At 38.0% G+C, this 24234-nt stretch overlaps 1 protein-coding gene and 1 long non-coding RNA gene across 3 annotated transcripts in view; one reads left to right on the forward strand and one right to left on the reverse strand.

Moving 5' to 3' along the window:
• The window catches only part of LOC129059912 (uncharacterized), an 83537-nt gene that overhangs the window by 47049 nt on the left and 12254 nt on the right, over positions 1–24234 (reverse strand). The gene's annotated exons all lie outside the window — the stretch shown is intronic.
• On the forward strand, positions 4971–7225 carry LOC100446451 (olfactory receptor 2J3). Its single transcript, XM_054557327.2, has one exon. It carries the CDS (start codon positions 5069–5071, stop codon positions 5996–5998), a length of 930 nt encoding a protein of 309 aa, XP_054413302.2. The 5' UTR covers positions 4971–5068; the 3' UTR covers positions 5999–7225.

The raw sequence follows: 24234 nt of genomic DNA on the forward strand, positions 1-24234 counted from the left end.
ATTTAATATATTTTAAAGTAAACTGGAATGATATATACTAAGCTCATGGTAGTTGTCTCTGGATTTAGTGTTGGGTCAGAGAGTGACAGTTGAAGGAGATATGAACTTTATTGGTGATACTTTATGTGCTAAAAATTCTGAAAATAAAAATGACAAAAGTTATGGTTGATGATTCTGAATGATGGGAACATAAGGGTTTATTTTTAATATTTTAAATATCTAAAATAAAGGATGAAGAAATAATGTAGAATGCCTTGTTAAAATATCAGTTCAAATTAAAATTCACTATAATGGTAATAGCAGCTAACATGTATTGAATGATTATGCACTAGGCATCGAGGATAATGTTTATGTATTTTTCACATGGAGTTTTCACAACAATCAAGACTACTGAAGCCAAGACCATTTCAGTTGCTTCACATAAGTGGACAGGAAAATACCTGATCATGCTCTTAAAAGTACTGACTTTAAAATATAATTGTATTGTAAATGTGACTTGATTTTCATACCAAGGCTTTGTTTGGTACACATGGAATATATCACCTAGACACAATGTAACAATTGAAAAATCTTCATTAGTTTATAAACTCATGATGTGTTTTTTTTTTTAAACATGGGATGTAGACTAGCTATCACAGCTAATTTAACTTTTTTACATATTTCAGCAAAGCTTTTAACAAGACATCAAAAGAAATTATTGATAACAATATTTTGGAAATATTAAGTAATTTTGTTAAAAGTTTTCTGAGTTTGGTAGTGACCTTCTGAGTATAGTTTGAATGGTCTTCAAAGGTAATTTTTAACACTTTTGCAGGGCTGAACTTGGCCTTGAATTTTAGAGATGTTAGACAAAATTAAAGAATTCAAATTAATAAAACAAATATGTATAATGTAGTCTTTATATTTCCTTTTTAAAAATGTTTCATGCCTTTTCCCATTCCCAAATTTGACTACCTAACAAGCTATATCTCAAATTTGGCCTCTAGCATACTGAAGAATTGGGGAAGAAGTTTCAGGTAACTCAAGATAACCCATTCCCTTCCCTGTAGATACAGCTCAAAGCATTTTTCTCTGCTATGGCTGGACTATAGATTCCTTGTCATCTTAGTACAACAATGTGGCATCATGCCAAGAACATCACTGAGAAACTGTTCTAACCAGGATAACTCCTTGAAGGGCATTAATTGCTACTTTGGGATTTACCCTCCCAGTGGCCCAAGTCAAGGAAAGCAAGTCACATTCTTTTGTTTCCAAAAAGGGCCCATTGACTCTAAGATAAAGACCCTTGATACACTGAAAGCTCTAATAAGTTTATCTTTTGGGTAAAATTAAATTTTTTTAGTAGACTCAGAGCTTTCTCTTCTGTAGCAATGATAGTTATAGCTACATTCAGACTGTTTTCCTAATTGATGTAGTAAATGAGGGAAGTGTAGGCATTTATGTTGGTGATTTCAAGGTGATCAAAATCAGAGATCAGATCAGTCTGTGCATGATGAAGGCATCAGTTAGGAAGACAATATACAAGGAATGTGGACAGACACAGGAAAGACAGAGTGAAAGGCATTGTTTGAGTACTGCTTAAGTACTAGGTAAGTGTATAAAGAAATATTATGATAAGAATAAAAAAACTTGGCCAGTGACATGGGGGTGGGGAAAAGAGGTTATTTTCTCCCTCCGTTATACCTGATTTCCAAAACTAGAGAGGATCATTTATTCCTAGTCCATGAAAGCAACTTTTAACTTTTAATTTTTGTGGGTACACAATAGGTGTATGCATTTATGGGGTACATGAGATTTTTTTTGATAATTTCTTTCTTTTTATTTTTTGTAGAGACATGGTCTCACTTCATTGCCCAGGCTAGTCTCGAACTCCTGGGCTCCAGAGATCCATCAACCTTGGCCTACCAAAGTGTCAGGATTACAGGTGTGAGCCACGGCGCCCAACCCAGGTATTTTCGATACAGGCATACAATGTGTAATAATCACAGCAGGCTAAATGGGGTATCCATCACCTCAAGCATTTATCCTTTCTTTGTGTTAAGGATAACTTAAACTTTTGATATGACTTTTGATAAGGCTTTGAACTTTTGATAAGACTTTGAACTTTTGATAAGGCTTTGAACTTTTGATAAGGCTTTTATTTTCTGCTCCACCAGTAAGAAGAAAATTAACCCAGAAAAATTTCTACCTTTTCCTTGCTTGCATCTGGTAAGTTTTTGTTTGTTTGCTTCTTATCTCATATCTCATTCTAACCTCTCTATGTAAGATTGCTGAAGGATGGGTCATGCAATTGGCAAAGATATCTCACAGCTGCTTGTTGTTTTAGTTAATGTACTAAATTATCAAGGCAACTGTACAAGAAAGAAGAAAATTATATCTGCATGAGAGGAGGTAACTATAACATTTGTGTTCATATTTCTCATGATGTATTATCTCCTATTCTAGAGAAATTTTTAAAAATCTCTTGGAAAATTTTCATCTTCCCTCAAGGGCTGTGACCTCTAAGTGAAGTAATCTTCATGATTTACTCTTTGACTATTGCTGTTTTTTGATTCAGCTATAACTTTTAAAATTTTCTTTTAAAACAATGTGCAGACTGATTTTCCTGGATGGTTTCTAAGTTGTTGAAAGTAATCTAGATTAGTGTAACAACTGGCTAATGATTATTTACATTACCAAGTCTGTTAATAAGGTCTGAGGTCAATCTTTGCATTTATAAAACATGAGTGATTAAGAGACCCCCAAAAGAGGCAATCACAGGTGGCCCCACAATGATTTCTTTCTTCTTGTGCCATAGCCAGTTGGGAGGTATAAGAAAAATAACTGATTGTGGAAGGAATGAAATAGAGGGCATGTGGCAAAGCTGGAAGAGGCAAAGAATTAAGAGAAAAAGGGGTATTTAAATGGTGGGTTGCTATGCCTGACACAATAACTATATAACAAAAATAATTATCATTTTTTTCTATGAAAGATTGAAAACTCACTGGAGAAAAAGCATCACCTAGGAGTCATAACTATTTGTAAGATATATTTTATTTTTAATAAAAAAAGTAACATGAGATTCACTGGGGACAATGTATTAAATGATGAACAGCCACTTAATGATTCATTAAATATTCAGAACTCTCTAACTTGGAGAATAAATATGTACTAATTATAGCTCATGCTCAGAATTTATATACTATCTAAATTATTGTCCTGGAGAAAAATACATCATGTAGAAACCTTCTTCAGGCCCTGTGGTTCAGCTTCATGAACCCTGTGATAGACACACCTGCAACTCTAAGAACTACACTCAGGTTCTTCTCCATTTTCCTGCCCCTCCCACTGTTCCTTCCTTCTCTGTTCTCTCACTGAATTTTTATCTTCCTTTCCTTTCCATAAAGTTTGAATCTTTTCAAATTCAGTTATAGTCACACATCCTTTAGAAAGTATTCTATCACTGTTCTCCCCAGATTTTTAGCTTAGTTCCTATCACGAATACCCATACATTGATGAGCAAGTGTCTGTGTCTTCTCTACTTGTATTCAGTTTTTCAGTTTAGAAATACATTTTGAGTCCAAGTAAACAAATCAGAAGATAAGATTCTTATCTAATTGAAGCTAAACATTTTTTCTTTAAGTGAACATTTTGAAATGACTAAATTCAATATTTTCAACATATCTTTTCATCCATATGTAAGATCACATTTAAGAAAATAACCTGAAAATGCTGAAAAGAAAACTAAAGTTCCTTATTTATTAACAAAGAAAGATTTTGTGTTTTATGGAAATTATCTTCCTTAGCTAGGTTAGAAATTTCCTTCAATTACCATTTGCCTAGATGTCACCCTAAAATGAATGAGAACTTGATAGTTATTTTTCTATAATAAGGCAAACATCTGAATAAAATATAAAATTAAAAAATTATTTTGTATTTTTATGACTTTTTATTATGGTAAAATTTCAAACTTAGAGAAGAGTTGCAAAAAAGTAATACAAAAGACTAACATTTACCCTTTTACCAGATTGAGTATTAGTTTACATTTTCCCCCAAAGCTTTGTTATATCATCTATCAACTATCTATCTATCTATCTATCTATCTCTTTTTCTGGACTAGTTGAGAGTAAGTTGGAGATGACACGTTCCTTTACACCAAATACTTTATTCAATGTTTTTTGTCTAAGAAAAAGGATGTTACTTTACATAAGTCCAGCACAGTACCCAAATCAGCAAACTTAATATGGGCACAATATTATTATCTAATCCATAGTCCACACTGAGATTTCTTAAATTGTCTCAATAATTTGTTAATAGCTAGTTTTTGAAAAAATCCAGGATTGCACACTGAGAAATCACATCTCACTAATCTCTTTTCATCTGGACCAGTTCCTCACCCTTTGTTTTTCTACTTAAACTTGATACTTCTGAATTGTATAGGGAAGCTATTTCTCTCAATTTGAGTTTTTCTCATGTGTCTTCATTATTAGAATTAGTCTGCATTATTAGAATTTTTAACACAAATATCACTGAAGTGACAGCATGTCCTGTTCAGAGCATCATCACAGCAGGCTTGTGATGTTGGTTTGTGCAAATACAGGTGATCTTAAGATCAATAAAATCACTTGGTTATGGTGGTGTCTGACAGGTTTTTCTACTATAAGCTTTACTGTTTTTCAGTTTGAAATTAATAAGAAAGTTGTGAGGAGATATTTTAGACTATTTTAGATATTTGTACATATTCTGTTCCCCATCAAATTTTTATCCACTAGTTTTTGCAATCATTTATGTTTTTCTTAACACCATCACCCCTTCTATATTTGTTAATTAGGGATCTACTGTAAGGAATAGCTTTATCTTCACCATTCATTTATTTATTCTTTTACTTTTTATATCAGTATGAGCTTTATAATTCTTCTTTTGTTAAATTCATTACTACTAATGGTTAATTTGTCCTACAATTAAATGATGGAAAGCCCTTCAAACTGGCTTTTATTTTTTATTCAGGTGTGCTGATATTTTTGGATCATTTGTTTACTCTTTTTTTGAGTTTACCTGACTTTCTTTTTTTTCTCTCAGGTAATAGGAAATGAATGATGATGGAAAAGTCAATGCTAGCTCTGAGGGGTACTTTATTTTAGTTGGATTTTCTAATTGGCCTCATCTGGAAGTAGTTCTCTTTGTGGTTGTCTTGATCTTCTACTTGATAACACTGATAGGAAACCTGTTCATCATCATCCTGTCATACCTGGACTCCCATCTCCACACTCCCATGTACTTCTTCCTTTCAAACCTCTCATTTCTGGATCTCTGCTACACCACCAGCTCTATCCCTCAGTTGCTGGTGAATCTCTGGGGCCCGGAAAAGACCATCTCTTATGCTGGTTGCATGATTCAACTTTACTTTGTTCTCGCACTGGGAACCACAGAGTGTGTCCTACTGGTGGTGATGTCCTATGACCGTTATGCAGCTGCGTGTAGACCTTGTTTCTGCCACCTGCTGGCTGTGGCTTCTTGGGTAAGTGGTTTTACCAACTCAGCACTTCATTCCTCCTTCAACTTCTGGATACCCCTGTGTGGACACCGCCAAGTAGATCACTTTTTCTGTGAAGTTCCAGCACTTCTGCAATTATCATGTGTTTATACCCATGCCAATGAGCTGACCCTCATGATCACAAGCTCCATATTTGTTCTCATACCTCTCATCCTCATTCTCACACCTCTCATCCTCATTCTCACTTCTTATGGTGCCATCGTCCGGGCTGTACTGAGGATGCAATCAACCACTGGGCTTCAGAAAGTGTTTGGAACATGTGGAGCTCATCTTATGGCTGTATCTCTCTTTTTCATTCCAGCCATGTGCATATATCTCCAGCCACCATCAGGAAATTCTCAAGATCAAGGCAAGTTCATTGCTCTCTTTTATACTGTTGTCACACCTAGTCTTAACCCTCTAATCAACACCCTCAGAAACAAAGATGTAAGAGGGGCAGTGAAGAGACTAATGGGGTGGGAATGAGCCTGTGTACGTGTCATATTAACAATATAACAGAGTCTCCCCTCACAATGATTCATCCTTCTATTTATTTATCAACGATTCTTTTATTCACTCACTCTGTTAGCACTTGCTGAGCATGTACTCTAACAAGGTCGTGGAGTTCCTGGTAACAGGTATGAATAAAACAAGTCAGCCTAAATACCATTCACTTGTGGAAAAAAACAGCTATGTAAAATCAAGATAAAACATCTATAGCGATGTTTTTCCATGGTACAAACCTAATGTATCCAAGACAGACATTTCTTGATTGAAAAGAAGGCATGATATTTGTTGTTAATCTTGATAAAAGCGAAGCTATAATTCCTATGAAAAGATGATACTCTCAATTTAAAAATCTCTACAATGTTTTTTAATTTCTTGCTTTTTAGGTGGAATACTTTTGTCTTCTATCTTTAGTTTAGTAAAATACACAGCAAAATACTTCAAATCCTTTTCTCCAACAATGCTTATTCTTTGTCGGATAGTAAATTTTGAGAGGAATTTTGGTCCATATTCTTTCATATCCAGTATCAATAGTAGGACAATAAGTTTTATGAATTGTAGTAAGAGAGGCTTTGAAACAGTGTAGCAGAAGTCAGCATCTGAGATCCCTCTTTTTTGCAAGGCAATGAGAAATATATAGGAAGTAAAAGGAGCTGGTAAAGCTGAGCTATGGAGCTTATAAAGAAATGGTCATCATAGGCTAGGTATACTTAGGTGAGGTAAGTGCTTGGAACAACTGCATTACCTAAGGAACTAAGGAGAACATTTGAGGCAAATAGAGAGGCTCTGAAAATGACTTGAAGCCAATGGGTGTATGAAAGAATTATGTGAAAATATATTGGAAAAATTTTATGATAGAAGCTGTCATATGGAAAATGATAGCTTATTTTTATTTTAAAGCTTGATATAATTTGAGTATTTATGGTTAATAAGTATATTATGTATGTCAGTGTATGTGTTTCAAATAAAGAAATCTATTTTATAGAAGTTATCATTTTGTTTTATATATTATTGTCAACCATCTTCATCTGAAATAATTGCGTTATACCTAGAGCAATTTAAACTGACAGTCATAGTCAAATGAAGCGGAAAAACGGCTAAAGGAGAATTCAGTATAAAGTAACGTACTTGCAATGCCTGAGTTTTCTCTATAACTCAAATGTCAGCTGTAGCTTTTGAGGCCTTTGAGATTCAGATATGATTGATTCACACACTATTTCCTAAATTATTATAAAAATAAAAACGCATCTCAGAACTTCCCTCCAGTTTCTAGTGTGACTTGCAATTGCATTGATTCTGCTGACTTAATCTTCCTTCTGCATCTCTGACTCTTCATTTATTTCTAACTAGGCATGAAAAATATGAGGCATGTGCCCTTGTCCTTAACCTTACCCAAGAAATGAAGAACCAAGAATAATGTATGTAAAATAACTTTTAGCAAGCAATTGGGACCACATAGGGTAAAACATCACATAAAAACACATTTTTAAAAACTTAAAGAACATAACTTAGCCCTTTGAACTGTTTTCTACTATGGAAATCTTATGATTTGGAGCACTTCCTGTAGCATCCTGGTTGCTCACCTACTCAAATATCCCCCACCATCTTTATTAAGGATAAGTGAAAAAATTGTATTTATTTATGATATACAGAATCATGTTTTGACATATGCATAATTATGCAATTATTATTCAAGCTAATTAACAGATCATTAACTCACATACTTACCTGTTTTGTGGTGAGAACATTTAGGATCTGTTATCTTAGCAGTTTTCAACTATGCAGTACAGTATTATTAGCTATAGTCACCATACCGTAGAATAGATCTCTTGAATTTGTTCCTTCCATCTGAAACTTTGTACCCTTTGACAAATATCTCCTCATTTTCCCTATTTCTCTCTACTGCTAACCCCTGACAAGCATCTTTCTGCTACTCTGTGCTTCTATGGGTTCATTTTATGTCGATTTCACATATGTGAGATCATGCATTATTTGTTTTTCTGTGCCTGGCTTATTTTACTTAGCAAACTGTCTTCAGGTTTGCCATGTTGTTGAAAATATTAAGTCTTCCTTCTTGTTTTCAGGCAGAATAGTATTCTATTATATATATGCTACACTTTCTTTATTCACTCATTCATTGACAGACACTTTGATTCAATACCTTGGCTATTATGAATTTGCTGTCATAAAAATGGGTGTGCAGATAGCTTTTCAACATAGTGATTTAATTCTTTTGGATATATACCTAGAATGTATACAAATGGATCATACGGTAGTTCTATTTTTATTCATTTATTTTTAATTTATATATTTAATTTAATTTAATTTTTTGAGATGGAGTCTTGCTGTGTTGCCCAGGCTGGAGTGCAGTGGTGGGATCTCTGCTCACTGCAAACTTTGCCTCCTGGCTTCAAGCGATACTCCTGCCTCAGCCTTCTGAGTAGCTGGGACTACAGGTGTGTGCCACTGCACCGAGGTAATTTTTGTATTTTTAGTAGATATGCAGTTTCACCATGTTGGCCAGGCTGGTCTCAAACTCCTGACCTCGGATGATCTGCCTACCTCGGCCTCCAAAGTGCTGGGATTACAGTTGTGAGCCACCCTGTTTGGCAATATTTTTAATTTATTTAGGAACCTTCACAGTGTTTTTCATCATGGCTGTCCTAATTTACATTTCCAAAAACAGTGTATAAGGATTCCCTTTTCTCCATATTCTTCTCAACATCTGTTATCCTTTGTCTTTTTTCATAATAGACATTCTAACTGGTGTAAGGTATGAGGTGATATCTACTGGTGTGGGCCTGGACTTTAGGTCCACTGGAGCCTAGAGCAGTGGGGACCATTCCCCTTAAGCCTGGAGTTGGTGTGGTGCTAGAGTGGAACTTACTGCCTTGGGGGCTGTTCTGGAGTCCAGGTTTATGGGGCCCAGCTTATATGTACTGGTCTGGAGGCTAGGTCCTTGGGTACTGGCATGGGTCTTGGGGCTACAGAATCTGACCTGGGGGGCCAACTGACACTGGAAAGTCCTATTTTGCCATTTTATTGGTATCACTTCTCACTATCTAAATTTTCTTTTTTTTGCTTTTTAACTTTCTGTGCTCTTTTCTCCTTTTTCTCTTAAAAAACATATACATTTTCTTTTATATGTATAGACTTTTTGTTTTCTTTTGGGAGGTTATAATTATAGCATATCTAATGTTGAATCCTAGCCATATTAGCCTGTGCTATTTAATTTGTAATCTGAGAAATAGATAACTTACCAAAAATTCCACCAAAGATTAATGCAGATATTATTGTTTTGTACTTTTCAAACCAGTCGAACAAACTTTATGCAGTTTTGTCACAGATAGGACAACAGGAATGAGTTTTCTCACTTTATCAAACTGAAGGGAAGAAGACAGGTGGCTTGCATAACTTCTGGCAACTTGTATGTGAAAAAATCAGGGTAAGGACAATACATTTTTAGCTCTGACGACCCATTCCTATGTCAACAACACTGAAGGCAAAGTAGAAGCCCTGAGATGCTCCCCTTGTCAGCCCTAAACCTTATGAAAACGTTTGTGAACTGGGATTTCCAAAGCACACATGAATTTGTGCCACAAGCAACTTTACTGAAGAACTAACAGTGAAGCCAGTTTTTTCCCAGATAGGAATGAAGGTTAACTGCACTGAAGCATCAGCTTCTTTCACCCTGTAAATTTATCCTCCCCATTCAGACAGATGTCTCCCAGTCTTTGTCCACTATATCTTATACTTGTTGCTGTGCAGCATATTCTTATATACATGCTCAATTATCTTTCCTTATTTTAACTCTGCAGTACAGGATTATTGGCACAAATATGTCATCCAGGTAACCACAGAAAGTAGCTCTGGCTTCCAGCTTAGGTACACTCCGTCTCTACTCTGCTATGTGGCTCAGGTTCGTATCTTCTATTTTACATATGTGAGGCTGGAAAGATGATTACTGATCATATATTATGAAAACATTACATGATTTCAAACATAACTTTCAAATACAAGTGATTATATACCACGTATCATGCAACAATCACAAAAAAACTCACAGGAAAGTTATAAAAATAGTAGAAAGACTTACCATTGAGCTTCACCAGATTTCAAAAATGTTAGCATTTCAACATGGGTGGTTTATCATTCTCACTTTATACTAATATTAATATGCATTTAAAGTTTTTTTCTAAAATATTACAGAGTGTAATGCACATGTACCCCTAGGTTGTCACAAGAATATTTCCTAAGAAAGTATCCAGGGTCATAAGTTAGCAGTGTGATGTATCTTATTCCTCTTTAATTAGGAAATATTCCTCAGTCTCTCTGTGTCTTTAATGTGCTTTATAGTTTTGAAGAGTATAGGCCATTTACTTTATTTTAACAAAATAATTATTTTTAACAAATAAGGGGGATTTATTGCTTATAAAACCAAAAAGTTCAGCAGCAGTGTGGGCTTCAGACATAGCTTGATCAGTGCTCTGGATCAATATTTCTGCAGTTTCCTCAGCGTGTCCTCTTCCATGTATCGGATTTGTCATCAAGTTGATTCCCCTCACTATCACGAAATGTTGTCAGCAATAATCAGGCCTATATGCTTCCTTGTTTACATTCAAGAGGATGGATATCATCCTATAATCAATGAGCAAAAATGGCTCTTTATACAGAGCTTCATACTGACGCATGAGTTGTCTGCACATTCCTGGCAACATGTTTGAGACAAGGGGCGGAAGTGCAATAATTGGCTGAGATTAATTGGGGGCCACTTCTGAAGCCAGGTTTTCAGTGAAAGGGCCATATATGCAAAGCCATCCCTCAAATGCACAAAGAGCAGATAAATCAAAGAAGAAGGCAGACAAATCTAGCTTATTAGTTTGGGGTGATTTACTAAAGGAATTTACAGACATATATGTTGTCTTAGGTGGCCACAGCATAGTTAGATTTCTGCACTGCAATCCTCCAGATCTAGGGCTTATCTTTTGAGGAAAGTATACTTGCTCTGAAGGAAACATGTAGGTAGCTACAGGTGCCATGGACTATGCTTCCTATAACAGCATCAAGGGTTGTTTTGGAGGAAACTTACAGTGAATACATGTTCCTACATGAAGAGTAATATATCAACTTAACATCTTATAGGCATTCCTGGACTTGGGACTCAGGGTTATTCAGAAGTTACATGGCAGATTAGCATTTAAAATAAAGTCACTCTTGCTCCTGCACTGGGGGTGGGGTTAATTTCATCCAAAGCACATGCTACACAGTGTAGGAGAGATGGGATAACTACTGGGAGGCAACAATAATATCATAGTCTCTATTGTCTGCATGAGAAAACTGACCACAACAGAGCTAGTAAGTGATGAAGCTTGGATTCAAATTTGGGCTTTCTAACTTCATAGTTTGTTCTTAATCACTAGGCAATTGTTCCTCCCTATAGACATCTGGACTCTTTAAAACAAGAAGGTGAGGATTCAGTATGCACATTTCTTGGCTCTTTGCAACTTGTCATGGAAAGGTCTTCATTTTCTCCTATTCTTTGTTTTAACACCTAATATTTGAACCACACTGAATTTATCTTACTCTCTTACTGTCCTGAGGATGTTCACAGGAACTTTTCCTTCAAGGTTAAAACGTGTAACTCATACCTCAAGCAAACATTTCATATTTGCAGCAATTATGCTTATTCACATAAGGTTGTAAATTCCTCAAGGCTCAACCAATGGCTGAGAAGTGTTTTGGGCCACTGTACCTTTAACAGGCCATTGGTGCATGAAGAACATCAGCGACAATGTCATTCTCCTAGAGCACTGGGCAGTATCTGCCATATGTAGGCCAGTAGTTATTTTTTATTACTGTTATTACTAATTTTTACTATTATTACTATAGTGGTTTCCAAATAATGATTCTTAAAGTTCTATCATTCCTTCTAAACTTACTAGTTTGTGTGGCAGGCTAAATACTTACTCTCATTATTACAAATGATCACACCCTAATCTCTGGGACCTGTTATTATATGTTACTTTACATGGCAAAAGGATTTTTATAGATGTGATTAAATTCAGAACCTTGAGTTGGGATTATTATCCTGGATTAGCCAGTTGGGCTGACATAGTCATACGTGTTCATATAAGAGGGAGGCCAGAGGTCAGAGAGAAGTTATTCTGCTGCTGACTTTAAAGAAAAGGGAATGGGCCACAAGCCAAGGAAAACAGATTGCTTCTAGAAGCTGGAGTAGTGGAGAAAACAGATTCTCTCCTAAAGCCTGCAGAAGAAATGCAGCCCTGTAGACCCAATTTAGTCTTCCTATCTCCAGATATATAAGATATTTTTGTTATTTTAAACACCAAATTTGTAGTAATTTGTTATAGCAACAATGGAAAACTAATAGAGTTGACATTCTATATGAAGGAATAGCTTTCCTTTGTGTGTGTGTGTGTGTGTGTGTGTGTGTACATGTGGGTATCAGGTATTATTTATCTATGTGTCTACCTATATATCATAATATGGTCTTATGCATTATTATTTCATTCTGTCATTATTTTGATGCTGAAATGGTCACTGTTTTGGCTAGAGAGGACCCCTTCCAGTTGGCTCATACATCTTTTTTATATGTCTCCATGCTTCTTAAGGCTGAGACGGGTGGATCACGAGGTCAGGAGATCCACACCATCCTGGCTAACACGGTGAAACCCTATCTCTATTAAAAATACAAAAAAATAAGCTGGGCATGTTGGCGGGCACCTGTAGTCCCAGCTACTCGGGAGGCTGAGGCAGGAGAATGGCGTGAACCTGGAAGGCGGAGCTTGCAGTGAGCTGAGATGGCGCCACTGCACTCCAGCCTGGGCGACAGAGCGAGACTCCGTCTCAAATAAAAAAAAAAAATTTTTTTTCTTACTGTTGGCAGACTGAGACAATCTTAACATATCTGACACTTTTCTTTGGGAGGAGTAGATAACTTTGTTTATCTTAGGTCAAATGACCAAAACTTTGAATAAAGTAGTGGGGTTTCCTAATGAACAATTCACTAGAAATGCATGGAGTAGATAACACCAGGGGATGGTAATATTGTTGACAAATATTTATTTAGTTATCACATCATATTTCTTTACCCACTCAGGAAACGGAAAGTTGTTGTATTGGGCTTGAGAGTGGGGCAATGCTTAAGAACAGTGACTGGCTACGGGTTTGCGGAGTCATTTGGCAGGAGTGTAAACCCTTGAAATTTGAAGATCTTTCAAATTACCTTGATTCTCCTCAACAAAATACTAGCAAACCAAATCCAACAGCACATAAAAACCTAATTTCTTAGCTTTTTGATGAAATAGCTGTTTCCTCACCTTTTCTATCGTCTAGAGGTAACCTACATTCCTTGGCTCATGGCCTATTCCTCTATATTTAAAGTCAGCAGCAGAGTATCTTCCCTTTGACCTCCGGCCTCCCTCTTATATGGACACGTGTGATTATGTCAGCTCACCTGCCTAATCCAGGATAATATCCCCATCTCAAGATTCTGAATTTAATCACATCTATAAAGTCCTTTTGCCATGTAAAGTAACGTATAATCACAGGCTCCACAGATTAGGGTGTGATCATTTGCATCCCAGGGAAAAAGCCTACCATGATCCCTTGTGTCCCAGGGATAAAGCCCACCATGATCAAGTAGGCTTTATCCCTGAGAGGAAAGGTTGGTTCAACATGTGCAAATCAATAAATATGATTTATCACATAAACAGAAATGAAAACAAAAACCACATGATTTTCTCAATGCATGCAGAAAAGGCTTTCAATAAAATTCAACATTCCTTCATGTTAAAAACCCTCAATAAACTAGGCATTGAAGGAACGTACTTCAAAACAATAAGAGCAATCTATAAAAAACCCACAGCCAACATCATACTGAATGGAAAAAGCTGGAAGCATTCCCCTTGAAAACCAGCACAAGACATGGATGCCCTCTCTCACCACTCCTATTCAACATAGTACTGGAAGTCCTGGCCAGAGCAATCAGGCAAGAGAAAGAAATGAAAGGCATCCAAATAGAAAGAGAAGAAGTTAAACTATACTTGGTAGCAAAAGACATGATTCTATATATAGAAAACCCCATAGTCTTGGTCCAAAAGCTCCTTGATCTGATAAACAACTTTAGATAAGTTTCAGGATATAAAATCAATGTACAAAAATTTAGCATTCCCATACATCAACAACATCTAAGCTGAGGGCTAAATCAGGAAGGCAATCCCATTCACAACTGCCACAAAAAGAATAAAATACCTAGAAATACTGCTAACCTAAAAGGTAAAACATCTCTACAATGAGAATTACAAAACACTGCTAAAAGAAATCAGAGGTGACACAAGTAAATGGAAAAAACATCCCATGCTGATGGATACTAAGAATCAGTATCATTACAGTGACCACACCATCCAAAGCAATTTATAGATTCAATGCAATTTGCTATCAAACTACCAATGACATTGTTCACAGCATTAGAAAAAAACTATTTAAAAATTTATATGGAATTAAAAAAGAGCCCGAATAGCCAAGGCAATCCTAAGAAAAAAGAACAAAGTTAGAGGCATTACCTTACTCAAATGATACTAGAGGGCTACAGTATCCAAAACGGCATGATACCGGTACAAAAACAGATATATAAACCAATGGAATAGAATAGAGAACCCAGAAATAATGCCACACATCTACAAATATCTGATCTTCAACAAAGCTGACAAAAACAAGCAATGGGGAAAGGACTCCCCATTTTATAAAGGGTGCTGGGATAAGTGACTAGCTCCATGCAGAAGATTGAGACTGTACGTGAACCTTGCACCACATACAAAAATCAACTCAAGATGAATTAAAGACTTAAATGTAAAAATGAAAATTGTTAATATAAAAACTCTGAAGATAACCTAGGAAATACCATTCTGGACCTAGGACTTGGCCAAGATTTCATGCCGAAGATGCCAAAAGCAATTACAACAAAAACAAAAATTGACAAGTGAGGCCTATTTAAACTAAAGAACTTCTCACAGTAAAAGAAACTATCAACAGTGGAAACAGACAATCTACAAAATGAGAGAAAATATCTGCATACAATGCATTCGACAAAGGTCTAATATCTGGCATCTAGAAAGAACTTAAACAAATTTATAAGAAAGAAACAATGCCGTTTAAAAGTCGGCAAAAGACATGAACAGACACTTTCCAAAAGAAGACACACATGCGGTCAAGCATATAAAAAAATGCTCAATATCATTAATCATTAGAGAAATGCAAATCAAAACTGCAATGAGATACCATCTCGTACCAGGTGGAATGGCTATTATCAAAAAGTCAAATTATTAATAACAGATACATCAAGGTTATGGAGAAAAGGGAATGCTTATACACTGCTGGTGGGAATGTAAATTAGCTTAGCTATTGTGGAAAATGGTGTAATGATTCCTCCAAGAACTTAAAACAGAACTACTCTTCCACCAAGCAATCCCATTAGTGGGTATATACCCAAAGGAATATACATCATTCTACCATAAAGACATATGCACGAGTATGTTCATTGCAGCACTATTCACAATAGCAAATACATGAAATCAACCTAAATGCCCATCAACAGTAGATTGGGTAAAGAAAATGTGGTACATAGACCCCATGGGGGTCTATGCAGTCATAAAAAGAATACTATGCAGTCATAAAAAGAATGAGGTCATTTCCTTTGCAGCACCACATATGGAGCTGCAGGCCATCATCCTAAGCAAACTAACTGGAAAAGAGCCAAATACCACATGTTCTCACTTATAAGTGGGAGCTAAACCATAAGAACACGTGGGTACTAGAAGGTGAACCACATGCACTGGGGTCTACTTGACAAGGTGGAGGGTGGGAGGAGGAAGAAGATCAGAAAAAATACCTATTTAGTATTATGCTTATTACCTGGATGATGAAATTATCTGTACTCCAAACCCCTGTGATGCACAGTTTACCTGTATAACAACCTGCACATATACCCATGAACCTAAAATAAAAGTTAAAAAAAGCTAAAACCCAAATTACCTTCAACCTTTATGAGTTTTTACATTTGAAAGTTAGATCGATAACTTAATGACAATAATTCAACTCTCTCATGCTTATCGCCCTCATCTAACCCAAAACAAAACAAGATGGGAGGCTGAGGTGAGGAACCTTTGAATTTTTAAATATTATTAGGTCTAGCAGAACCTCAGAAAGACACGTTTACATTAAGAGGACTTTGACTATTGATATGGGCATGTAAGTTCTTTACTGCCACGTTCTTAGTAATTCCTGAATTGTACATGTATGAAATGACATTAATTCTCTCATACTTTAGGGTTGCTTGTTAGTGCCTAGAAGGAATACAGTCTCTGTGGCCAGTCTTCTTGGATCAACAAGAGCCTTGTACTTTCCCATTTTTCATGTGCTAATAGTGAAAATGTTTAGAAAGCACCATCTATCCTCCCCCGTTGGCATCCCATTGATGTGCTGTCCTGGTTGCTAGGTGCAGATTTAGGTTCCAAGCAGAACACTCCTAGTGTTCTCTGCAGTTTGTTGTAGAATCAGAGTGTCTTGGCAACCAAAGGCAGATCTGGTGCTATGGAGGACCTGCTTACTGCTATGAGGTGTTACTTTATACAGGTCCTGGAGAAGCTGATTGAGGCCAGGTCAATGTTGCAAGGAGACATGAGACTCACATCAGAGTTCTATGGCTTAACATGGGGGATGGTGGTAAGTGCAGCTATATTTGGATTTTGTAATTATAAAAGCCAACTTTATGTAGAGAGAGAAAAAAAAGTTTACCAGAGAAGTTTCTTCTGTAGTTGAAGACAAATGTAATGTTTTAATAAATTAGGCTGATTAAAAAAGAATATGAGCTTGGCGTGCTGGCTCATGCCTGTAATCCCAGCACTTTGGGTGGCCGAGGCGGGTGGATCACCTGAGGTCTGGAGTTTGAGACCAGCCTGGCCAACATGGTGAAACCCCATCTCTACTAAAAATACAAAAATTAGCCGGGCTTGGTGGTGGGTTCCTGTAATCCCAGCTACTCGGGAGGTGAGGCAGGAGAATCACTTGAACTTGGAGGCAGAAGTTGCAGTGAGCCAAGATCGCACAATTGCACTCCAGCCTGGGCAACAAGAGCAAAACTTTGTCTCTTGAAAAAAAAATAGTATATGAAAAGCTAAATTATTTTTCATGGAGTCCTGCCCTAAGAACAAGGCATCAAATCCTCTAAGTGTATAGGAAATTTGAGTTCAAAATAGATGCTTTGAAAAAAATAAAGAAAATGTTTTTGAAAAATGTGAATTTTTACAGATTTAGGGTGTAGAAGTGCAGTTGTGTTCCATGGATATATTGCATAGTGGTGAAGTCTGAGCTTTCAGTGTATCCATCATCCAAATAGGATACATTGTCCTCAATAGGTAGTCTTTCATCTCTTGACCCTTTCCCAACCTTCCACCTTTTGGAGTCTCCAATGTCATTATTTCATTCTATATCCACATGTACCCATTGTTTAGCTCCCACTTATAACTGATAATATCTAGCATTTGGCTTTCTGTTTTTGAGTTATTTCACTTAAGCCAATGGCCTCCAGTTCCATCCACGTTGTTATAAAAGACATGATTTCAGTCTTTTTATGGGGAAGTAGTATCACGTTTTAGAAATCCAGTAGTCCATTGATGGACACTCAGGTTGATTCTATTACTTTGCTATTGTGAATAGAGCTGTGATATACATAGACACGCAGATTTCTTTTTGATATAATGATTTACCTCTAGGTTGATATCCAATAATGGGATTGCTGGGTCAAATGGTAGTTCTATTTTTAGTTCTTTGAAAAGTCTCCATACTGTTTTCCACAGGGCTTGTACTAATTTACATTCCCACCAAAGTGTATGTATTCTTTTTTTCTCTATACCCTCGGCAAAATTTGTTTTTTTTTTGTCTTGATTTTTTAATAATGGCCATTTTGAATGGCATAAGGTAATATCTCATTGTGGTTTTAATTTGCAATTCTCTTATGATTAGCATTTGTTCATATGTTTATTGGCCATTTATATGTCATCTTTGGAAAAAAAAAGAACATCTTAAAGTTCAGAATGGGGCTGAGCGCAGTGGCTCATGCCTGTAATCCCAGCACTTTGGGAGGCCGAGACGGGTGGATCACAGGGTCAGGAATTCAAGACCATCTTGGCTAGCATGGTGAAACCCCGTCTCTAGTAAAAATAGAAAAAATTAGCCAGGCATGGTGGGGGGGCGCCTGTAGTCCTAGCTACTTGGGAGGCTGAGACAGGAGAATCGCGTGAACCTGGGAGGCAGAGGTTGCAGTGAGCTGAGATTGCATCACTGCACTGCAGCAGCCTGGGTGACAGAGTGAGACTCCATCTAAAAAAAAAAAAAAAAAAAAGACTTCAGAATGTATTACATTCATGGCTAGGTTTAGAATATGGGTTCAGTCACTGGAAGATGTGTTGAAGTCTTTTAAATAGTAAGAACCTGATGCCAAAATAACCTTAAAACTATGTCAAAAGAGAAAAACCCCGCTTAAGACAGCAATAAACTGGGGTATGAATGAGCATTTCAATCTTGAGAAAAACCTAACCTGTTTGCAAAATAAGCCCAAGGATTGGATGACAAGTTTGCCACTGGGCAAAAAGATATTTATATCCTTGGATTAAGTGCTAAGTGATAAGAAATCAAACCAAATATTTGAGTGAACAATTGATGAATATTCACTACTATACTTGGAGAAGAGAAAATGGATGCTGGGACTTAGAACTGGATCAAATCAGAATGAGTATCAATCAATGTTCAGTCAAAGGGGATTGGAGGAAATTTGTTTATGCTTCTTAAAATGCTTTTTTTTCTTTTTTGAGACAGAGTCTTGCTCTGTCGCCCAGGATGGAGTGCAGTGGTACCATCTCGACTACTGCAACCCCCATCTCCCGGTTTCAAGTGGTTCTCCTGCCTCAGCATCCTGAGTAGCTGGGATTACAGGCATGCACCACCACTTCTGGCTAACTTTTGTATTTTTAGTAGAGACAGGGTTTCACCATGTTGCCCAGGCTGGTCTCGAATTCCTGACCTCAACTAATCCTCCCAATTTGGCCGCCCAAAGTGCTGGGATTACAGGCATGAGCCACTGTGCCTGGACTCTTCATGGACAGAGAAATAAAATATAAATTAGATTATATGAAAAACATTGAATCGTGAAGCCTTTAAAAATCACACTGAACATATTCAGCATGAATTAAGCATTTTTCTAGCATGAAAATATAGCTTGAAAGTACGGTTCAGAACATTTAGCCAAATGTTCAAGTAATTTCTAAACTATATTGAGAAAATGGAATAGTTTCATGGATTATTTGTATTGGAAAAAGTTAATTAGAAAGTTTTCAAATACACATTAAGTGATAGATACAGAAAAAACCAAAATTCTTAGAGAAAAAATGAAAAAACTGACCTGTTCTTATCAAAGACATGATTTCTCACATTTAAAAAAGCTTGTAATAATTGATTTACAATTAGGTTGACTGAAGGAAATCTCACCGATTTCAGAAAATCTATATGAAAGTCTAGATGCCAGTATTTTTTCCTATAAAAAGCTTCATAGTCAATATTAAGGCTTTGTAAACTGAGATACAAAATTGAAGTATTATGAAAGTACTCATATAACAAGATTGAAAATAAATTCTCACAAATTCCTTTGTCACTGAAACAAAAGCACTGAAGATTTGTGCTAGCAAGAATGCAAAGTGAGGGAAACTCTCTTTGATTGCTGGTAGAAATGCAAAGTGGTGCAACTAATTTGACTATTTGCCAATTTTTATAAAATTTAATATAGTCTTGCCATATGACTTAACAATAACATTCCTAAGTATTTACACCAGTGAATTAAATCTTATGTCCATGTAAAAATTTGCATGCAAATATTTATATCAGCGTTATTAATAATTACTCAAAACTGTAAGCAATCCATGCCCTTCAACAGGGGAAAGATAATCTTGGGTATTTCCACACAATGATCTATGATTGTGTGGAAATTTATTGATCAATGAATACTATTGATCAAAGGGATAGAATGAGCTACTGATACATGCAACAACATGAATATATGTTAAGTGTATTTTACTAAATTAATGAAGCCAGACTTCAAAGTCTGAATATTGTATGAGGACATTCATAAGACATCTGGAAAAAGAAAACCTGTTGCAATGGAAACACACCAGTGGTATCCAGGGCTTAGTGTAGGGGAGATTAGTTGATTACAAAGAATACACACAGGGGACATTTTAAATGATGGAGTTGTCTTGTATGGTGCTGCACTAGTAATACACAAGTCTATGATTTATTAATCCCCAAGAAGTGTATCACGAAATTGCACTCAAATGCATGCAAATAAACAAGCAAAAATATCACCAAGATGCAGGAAGGTCCTAGAATGGTATGCGTACAGTGACAAATCAATCTCACTTTATGTAAATGTGTAAGCTAACGACCCTGAAAAGGGTAGAGAAGAAGTAAATACAGACCTTGGTTATTCTGAGAAATAATATTTTGTTTAAAAAAAAGTCAGGCTAAAGAGAAAAGTAGCTGTGCATAAGTACTGTATTCTAAATGGTAATTTTTTTCTCATGTGGGTACAGCTAATTTTGTAATTGCTTCATAAGCATACTAGTGTTGAACAAAAATGTTAAAAGATGAACAGTGGCATCCAGGTTTCTCACTGTTGGTATGAGAAGTTATAGATAAACAAGAAAGGAAGGCCAGAATGATCATGAGGGACTGTGTTAGAGTCAGTTATCACTATGACCTCATGTTTAAACACAAGCACGAATACACACGGACACACACACAGATGGACAAATATAGAAACAATGACAGATATGTGTGTATTCAGGGCTTACTGTGTGAACACACATTACCTAGCCCTTTCTGCTGAAATAATCTAGAAACAAAGTTACCCTCACAGCAGTGTGCACATGTCTGCCATTTCCAGTGAAAAGAACCAGAGATCCTTGGGGAAATGTCTGATTCTAAGATATTTCTAAGGCTGGTGAAAAAATATATGAGATAAGCCTGGAGGAGAAGGACCAGTAATACCAGAAATCAAGGAGGGGCCCTGAAGAGAAAAGGATAGCAAAAGGATGAAAACCTGTCAAAGACCCAGCAGCCAACATGAAAGAGGTCTCAATGGGGAAAGCTGGAGCAATTTCAACAACAAAATAAATAACATATCACTGGATTATAACCTGAAGTATAAAAAGTATAAGTCCATACTGTTACAAATAAATGATTGAATAAATACATAAATGGAGAAGAAGAGAGAAATCTTCCTTTGATCTATTAATAGTTTCCACTTTCGGGGGTGGAGCTCATGATCTCCTTCATTAAGTATAGGCTGGACTCAGTGACTGTCTTCCAAGAAATAGAGTATGGAAAGGTAACAATTGTAAGTTTAAGTTTTATTTAGTGCGAACACTACCTTAAGCAAGTGATTAAAGTCAGCACCATCAGTAATGCCATGTAGATATTATGTACCCCCGGCTCTGATGGGATAAAAAAGGCACTTTACCTCTGTGGTCACCTCTTCAAAAATTCAAAGGCCCAGTGTCATTGATGGCAGCTGTGGCCTGTGTGCAGTGGCTGCTGCCATGACGCTGGCTGCAGTGGGAGAGGTGCGGGTGGGGCTGTGCGCTCGATGGAGCCTGCAGGAGCTGGGAACAGGCGAAAGCCCCCACCCCTTATGAGTTGCCAGGCAGGAGCCTTGTGCTCCCCAGGCTCAGTTGCAGCTGCCCAGCTGTGGCTGCGGCTGTGGATCTGGGCATCTCCGCACTTTTGGGGGCCCGGGAAAGGCCCCTTGCCCACCCCGTGCAGGCTCGGAGATGCCTGCTCCTGCTGCCTGGCCTCTGCCTGCTCCTGGCACCAGCTCTGATCTTGGAGCGGAGTTGAGGCTGAGCCCCGGTGCTTTTGCAACCTGGCCTGGTGTGTGCATGCTTGGGGCATTGCTGACACACCAGCCTCCTGCTGCCTGAGCCCCGCTCTGGACTTTGGGCACCAGTAAGCAAGAAAGGGAGGCTGGGGAGGTGCTGAAGGCAGCTTGGCCCTGGCCTGCAGGTGACCCTCGGCAGGAACAGCCTGGGTGCCATGAACAGTGGCAGGAGGCAGACAGGCTCCTGGACGGAGAGGGATGGGTCCCCAATGAGGCCCCAGCTTCAACCCAGGGAAGGCTCGAAGCCTGAGAGCCAGGCTGCCAGCCTCGCAGACTGGAGTGGGAATTTATGATGCTTTTTCTGGGCCTGCCCATGGTTGCCCAAGGGCCAATCAGCACCTACTTCCTCTCCTCTGAAGCCCATAAAAACTCCCGGACTCAGCCAGATTAAAAAAGATGACAAGACAACCAGCTGCAGAGAGGAGGTACCCACCCTAGGGTCTCCTCTCTGCTGAGAGCTGAAAAGGCAATGGTACAACTAGCTGTGAAAGGAGCTATCCACCTCAGGGTCTCCTGTCTGCTGAGAGCTGAACACTGGTCAGGACGCCCTGGCTGTGGAGAGGAGCTACCCACTATGTGTCTCCTCTGAGCTGTTCTGTTGCTCAGAAAAGCTCCTTTTCACCTAACTCACCCTCCACTTTCTGCATATCTCATTCTTCCTGGGTGCAGGACAAGAACTTGGGACCCACCGAATGGCATGGCTGTAAGAGCAGTCACACAAACAGGGCTAAAACATACCCTTTCCTCACTCACCACATTGCAGGCGACAAAAAGGAGTGAAGAGCTGCTGCCCTTTGGGCAGCCCAGACCTAAGAGCTCCCTGAGTCAGGGCTGTGACAGCCTCTTTGGCTCTGTGGTTCCTGGCGTCTCTTAGCTTCTGGGCACCACTGCATTCTGCAGCATCAGCCATGGAAGCTGCTTGCAGTATACCTGGTCCAGCTGCAGCCTTGCAGGGAGCTGGCGCCTGTGTTGGTGCCTGGAACTGCCTGCCCTGCCACAGCAAGCATGCCTGGCCATGTGCAGTAGGTGGACCCCACACTTTCTCGCTCATACACGCCTCGCTGCTCTGCTTGCCCTTGGCAGGTATGGGATCCAGGCTGGTATTGTGAGCTGAGCACAGCCTGCCAGGCTGAGTGGGCCAGTGGGCCTGAGGAAAACTTGGGCATAGGTGCCACTAGGGACAGAGGTTTTCGCTGGTGAAGTGATACCCCAAGTATCCCATAACATAATCATGAGAAAACATCAGACAAACCATGATTGAAGTGCATTTTATAACATACCTGAGCAGTACTCAAAATTATCAATATCATGAAAAACAAGAAAACAGATTCAGGAAACTGAAACATGACAACTAAATGCAATGGGGTGTTCTGGATTGAATTTTGCAACAAAAAAAGAACATTAAAGAAAATCCTGCTGAAATCCAAAGATAGTCTGGAGTTTTGGTGATAGTAACATACCAATGCTAGTTTCCTAATTTTGAAAAATAAACCAGAGAAATGTAACATTAAGGGAAAGTGAAACTGGGTGAGGGGTATTTGGGAATTCTCCATGCCATCTTTGCAACTTTTCTGTAAAGCTAAAATTGTGTCAAAATAAAGCATGTACGAAAAACGTATTACACAGATGGGAAGGAACAAGATGTCCAACTAGATGCAGCCAGGAAGCACCGCTTTCACTGAGAGAGACGAAATTATCGAGTAGATCAACATAAATTGGACAGACTTAGGAAAGAAAATGCTGAGCGTGGAGAGGCAGAGCTAAAGCTGAGGCTGTAGAGACAGAAAGCTGGGAACCCTGCAGGTGGGATGGCTCCTGGGAAATTGGTGAATGAGGGAACTGAGGGACAGCTCACTCTTGTCATGGACCTGTGGGATCCTAGCTACAAGAGACTGAATGCCCCCCATAAATGTGTTAGCTGACAGGGGGATCTCCCTGGGAAGGTTAACACTGCTTCCTCAACCCCTTCACACACGCACACTCACAGATCATGTAAATGGAAACTCTTCAGGGGATGAGGGAGAATGAAACTCTCTGAGTGTCTTCGTATCAGCAACAGCACAGGTTAGTAATAAGCACTGAGGCAGGGAAAGTGATCTCGTATCAGGAATAATTGAAGGTGAATCATGGGGAAAATTGAGAGATGTATTGGGATCAAGTGGTACTTCAGTTTTCCCATTAGCCAAAATACATCCCAGAACTTTCTAGA

This window comes from Pongo abelii, chromosome 5 (assembly GCF_028885655.2).
Source record: "Pongo abelii isolate AG06213 chromosome 5, NHGRI_mPonAbe1-v2.0_pri, whole genome shotgun sequence".
NCBI classification, from domain to species: Eukaryota; Metazoa; Chordata; class Mammalia; order Primates; family Hominidae; genus Pongo; species Pongo abelii.

Coding starts and splice junctions, on each gene's coding strand:
- LOC100446451 (XM_054557327.2), top strand. CDS start 5,069: ATGAATGATGATGGAAAAGTCAATGCTAGCTCTGAGGGGTACTTTATT.